Genomic DNA, 4,888 nt, shown 5'->3' on the forward strand with positions numbered 1-4,888 from the left:
CAATAGTTAGGAAATAAAAAAAAAAAACAAAGAAAAAAAAAAAACAGAGCTAAAGGGAAAACGTGAAGTGCACAAAATGGATCATTTGGCGTGTTTCATTGTTGGTTTGCTTGCTCTCGAAGCCTTTAACGAAAACGATGTGAAGAGACGCAGTGATACGATAAAGCTTGCGGAAGAAATTGCCAATACATGTCATGAGTCATACATAAGAACTGGTAATGTTTTTGTTTCCCTTGGTCTGTTTGAGACAACTGTGCTTTAAAATTTGGATCGCTGCGAAATAGCTCGATTCCAATTGTTTGATATAATTAAATTACAGCCACCGGTATTGGTCCTGAATCGTTTCGATTCACAGATGAAGTGGAGGTGATGGCGATAAAGGATAGCGAAAAATACTACATTCTTCGACCTGAAGTTAGAATTACTTTTTTCCTCTCTTGTGATCTAATTAAAACACACATTCGGGAAAAATCATTTGGCAAATATTTTAGAAGCATTTTTTTTTTTAAATGAATTGGTTTTAGGCGATTGAGGGATGGTTTTATCTATGGCGTGTAACAGGAAAGGACAAATACAGGGAGTGGTGTTGGATGGCTGCCAAAAATATTGAGAAATACTGTCGAACAGCCGGAGGGTGAGTTCCTAATTAGTACCAACAGCATATTTTAAGGACTTAGTAATACTAAATATGTTATAGAGATTCGAAAAGTTTTTTACTCCCCGTCTACTTTTTGTGTATCTGTGGGATGCTCTACAAAAATTCAAGAAATAAATTATAATGTAAAAAGCTATCCCTTTCATCAGATTATTTTGTCAATTCTTATTGCGCGCTTGCTTCCTGAAGTAGCCAAAGACTGGAATCGGAAGCCAAAATTTAAGTAATTTATTAATTTTTTTAGCTTGTAAATGCTTTAAATAGTATTGACTTTTTTGATTCGGGAAGTCAGTGTTCCGGATTTTTTCAGATACTCCGGGATAAAAAATGTGTACAACTCAGACGTAGTACATGATGATGTACAGCAGAGTTTTTTATTTGCAGAAACATTCAAGTATTTATACCTCACTTTCTCGAACGACAGTATCATGCCTTTGAATAAATGGGTATTTAATACCGAAGCTCATGCTTTCCCAATAGTCTCACAAACCGAGTTCTAATATTTTTGAATTATAGGTGTAACTCATGAAGTCCTTCTGTTATTTAAAGATATTGTTGGCAAGAAAACTTTATTTCTTTTTCTTAAATTCCAGTGATGAAAGTTGTGATTTTTCAGGAAAATACTGGCCCTACTACTCTTTAGCTGCATATTTCCTTTTCCTTTCGCATATTATTAATACATTGAGGTTGTCAAATCTTATATGCCTGTTTTAAGAACCTTTTGCTCAATCATGTTGATTAGATTTCGATTATTCAATAAAGAGTGATAAAAGAGTTCCGAAATAGGCTTCTACGATAAGAAGGATGTGCGATCGAAATTCAAACAGACTTCGACTTCAACATGAAATTATTTTTTGTTGCATGACATACAGTGTTTTGGTCTGTACGTATGTCATAAAGCTAGCGTAATTATATATGTAACTTCCCACTAACTCACTAAATATGTCATATGCTGATTTAACAAGAACATCAGCGAAATTATATCTCCAATCATTTTCGGAACTCTAACTTTTACGAAATTGCTCAGAAAAGAGCCCTCCCACCCATAACCACTTTCCACTTCATTCCAAGTCAGTTCATAACTGAAGTCAAATCCCCCTACTCGTTCGTGCTTTCCTACTCAAAAATATTCAGCGTATAATGTATCCAAAAAATGATTTTTGGGAAATGATTTCAATGAAGTCGAGTCTTTTCAAAGTTTATGCTTTATTTGTGACAAGGAGTATACCAGTTCGACATACAAGGATGAGGACATTACAGCATGGACAAGGTTTCCTGGAAAATTAGGCCGTTTCTATAGATTGTGTCTCTGGCGCAAATGTCTCCCAGCACTTGAGGAGCTTTTTCTGCGTTTCAAGGAGTTCTTGAAGGTATTGCTTAAACATGTCGTTCATGTCACTTTTACGCTCCATCAAAAACGTTTCGTATTCCCCGCGAATAACTTTGCTTACTTCAGAGAATTCTTTCTCCACTTCATCCACTGCTTTTTCCGCCTGGACTTGATAATGAAGTAATACAAGATAATGAAACACCGAAGAGACTAACTAGAGTAATTAGAGTTATCTGAATATTTACCGTTTCGACATGTTTCGATATGCAAGCTATGTTGTGTTCACACCCCACTTCGAATATAGCCGTGGACAAGCGTCAAAGAATCCTCATGGAACCAATCATCATCCGAACTTTTCAGCCAGCCTAATTATGCACTCTGCTATCCGCATTTAAACACAAGGCTATAAAAATTGCAGAAAGAGCGATACCCACTCACAAATGACTATCATGCAAGAAGAGAAACATACGCTGTTGATTTCGTCTACGATTTGATTAGCTTTATCGGTCCGACCAGAAAGTTCATGACGAGCTTTCATTTCTCGTTTCCTTGTAAGATTTTGTTGCGCACCTTGCCAATTCTGCCAAATTTTAACACGCTCGAAAAAAAGTTCCTGAAAATCTCTTTATGAAATGGAAATCAGACAGGAAGCAGTAAAGAAATATGCAATAAACAGCCATTCACAGTAGTATTAAACAAATAATGACATTTAGGGAAGCAAGTATCAGAGAAGTGGATAGATTTCTAGAGGACATTAATTGGGCTCCAGCAGTCGAAAAGAGATGACCAAGGACAGGAGAATGGAAGTGAGAATTGGAAGATGGCACACTCGAAATTAATCCTTTTTATCCTTGAGTGTTACATCCAACGAAAATTTATGTACAGCTTCAATTTAAAACTAGAAACAAGTTCCAGTCACGCTGTCTAGATCTGATACACAACGTACTTTTAGTGTGCAGATGACTTGCAGCTGTTCATTGATCCCTTCAGCGAGCAATGCACAATCTTTGTCCGATTGCATACCATGCAACTGATCAATATTCTCGTATGTTTCGGTTAGATGCGACAAACACCGTGCAAGACTCGTATTTTCTTCGCATGAAGAAAGCATTGAAAGTGCTTTCGAAAATGAATCTGTTCCAGAAATTAGTTCACGACGGTATGAACTCAATGATTCAACTGCTCGAAGCAGTTTACCCAAGTTCTGTTCCATATCTTCCATCTAAATTAGTTTAAATGTGACAGTGAGATGATATAGAAATCATGAAGAACGAGAAAGAGCCAGTCAAATTAACGAGAGGAAAAACAAAGTAAAACGATTTGTTTAAATATAAAAACAAAAATTCACTTGCTGTTGTGCAGCTTCAAACCAACGATCATTTTCGTCCATATGGAAAGCCATTTTCGAAAAAACATCACCAACAGTTTTGAACATCCGCTTAACTCCAGCACCACTTAAAGCCACAGTTGAATTAGCTTTAGGTAATGAAGCAGTCATTGTTAAAAAATCACGGAAGTCACAATCGAACACCAATTTTGGATGGCGTGCTATGCGTCTGCAGAATCTCTGAAGACCTCTAGCTCGACGTTCAGCGAATTCACTGGAAAAAGCGGTTTTACATTGCAAATTTAAAGTTATTGCCCCACCCTTCATTAGTAGCACACTTCATGTATTTTACTCTAAAATCAACTAACTTAGTGTTGTCGTCCACGGATGTATTCATTTTTGTCCGTGTAAGAGCAGCAATACTTTTTTCAGGTGCTGCCGGCACTAAATAACCTTTGTAGAAATATTTGTCCACTAATTTTTCATGAAGGCCAAGGAAATCACTAAATCGCCTCCAGACAACGTATTCCCGATCTATGTAACCTTGCATGTTCTGCGTCTGCAAGTAGTAAAGATTATCGACTAAATTAAATACGAGGAGTATTTCGAACCAGTCAAATTTTAATTTTAAACAAGAGAGTTCCGCACTTACTATTGTCGCAACTTTATAGACAATATACGCGTTCATCCCTTCTCCTTTCTTCTCGAACTGTTTAATGACAATTTCAATCTGTGATTCTAAATAATGAGAAGGCGCGGGTGGATCATTTACGTTTGGATTGTTTATAAACGAAAGTTTGGTAGGGACACTGGGCTGGGGCAGATCGTCGTCTAGGTGCAAATCGACTGCGATCATACCATCCGTGTCCTGAAGAAGTATCTTCCGAAGCATCTGATAAAGATGATATATTATGCAATGAGATAAAGATATGAACAAAGGCTTCAAAAAAAAAATATTATTGTTGAATTTGAACCAGTATCACCGAATTTACCATTAGCATTACTGAATGGAAATTTTCGAGTGTTTTGTGTATCTGTGCTTGGAATTACAAGTGAAATAGAAACTTGATACAATCAAATAAAAGCTGAGATTCACCTCTGTCATTTAGAAGTAACAAATGAAGCACTCTGAATGGATTAAAAGCTCTGGAAACTAAATTACCTTCAAGGAAGCGATATCTTCAGGATCGTTAAGAGTATCATTCCCAGCGATCATTCCCTTCGACTGCAACTGCAAAGTATAAAGCTAATAGACTCAGAACGGCCTTTAACCCTTATAATCTAAATATCTCCTCCCCCGTTCCTCCAAATCCTGGACAGTAGCAATTCCATGTTTCAGTGTAATGTGAGCACAATAATCTCACGCTTCCCACCGTTAAATCTAAACTAGCATTCCGCGTCCCTTCGATTTTTGTTCGACCATCAGAAACTAAACTACGGAACTGAACTCATATTTTACATCTTTCTGCGCCTATACAAATACACACACACACACACACACACACACACACACACACACACACACACACACACACACACACACACACACACACACACACACACACACACACACACA

The 4,888-nt window shown here is 37.2% G+C and overlaps 2 protein-coding genes across 5 annotated transcripts in view; one reads left to right on the top strand and one right to left on the bottom strand.

The window, feature by feature from the left end:
• LOAG_17253 (alpha mannosidase I) overlaps positions 1-1,374 on the top strand; it is a 6,681-nt gene extending 5,307 nt beyond the window's left edge. For all 3 annotated transcript variants that reach the window (XM_020449912.1, XM_020449913.1, XM_020449914.1), the window contains 4 exons: positions 48-215; positions 320-414; positions 525-634; positions 966-1,374. In XM_020449912.1, the coding sequence (XP_020306502.1) occupies positions 48-215; positions 320-414; positions 525-634; positions 966-1,155 (563 nt within the window). In that variant the 3' untranslated portion in view covers positions 1,156-1,374. The remainder of the gene's footprint in view (positions 1-47; positions 216-319; positions 415-524; positions 635-965) is intronic.
• A 443-nt stretch (positions 1,375-1,817) lies between these two features.
• On the bottom strand, positions 1,818-4,549 carry LOAG_12649. 2 transcript variants are annotated; one of them, XM_003148161.2, is made up of 7 exons: positions 4,475-4,549; positions 3,965-4,180; positions 3,681-3,871; positions 3,334-3,586; positions 2,932-3,207; positions 2,455-2,598; positions 1,818-2,148 (listed from the first exon to the last, which is right to left on the bottom strand). In XM_003148161.2, exons 1-7 carry the CDS (start codon positions 4,526-4,528, stop codon positions 1,939-1,941), a joined length of 1,344 nt encoding a protein of 447 aa, XP_003148209.1. In that variant the 5' UTR covers positions 4,529-4,549; the 3' UTR covers positions 1,818-1,938. The 2 variants fall into 2 exon arrangements, with proteins under 2 accessions (XP_003148209.1, XP_020306505.1); XM_020448578.1 differs by having other exon boundaries at positions 2,231-2,598.
• Between the last annotated feature and the right edge of the window lie 339 nt (positions 4,550-4,888).

The sequence above is a fragment of the Loa loa genome (genome assembly GCF_000183805.2).
Source record: "Loa loa unplaced genomic scaffold supercont3.53, whole genome shotgun sequence".
In the NCBI taxonomy this organism is placed as follows: domain Eukaryota; kingdom Metazoa; phylum Nematoda; class Chromadorea; order Rhabditida; family Onchocercidae; genus Loa; species Loa loa.

Excerpts from the sequence above, each read along its gene's own strand:
- LOAG_12649 (XM_003148161.2), bottom strand. The coding sequence starts at position 4,528 with ATGATCGCTGGGAATGATACTCTTAACGATCCTGAAGATATCGCTTCC. Across the intron at positions 2,599-2,931 it reads AAGTCATCTGCACACTAAAA|GAACTTTTTTTCGAGCGTGT; the intron begins GTACGTTGTGTA and ends AGAGATTTTCAG. Across the intron at positions 2,149-2,454 it reads TCGTAGACGAAATCAACAGC|GCGGAAAAAGCAGTGGATGA; the intron begins GTATGTTTCTCT and ends TATCAAGTCCAG.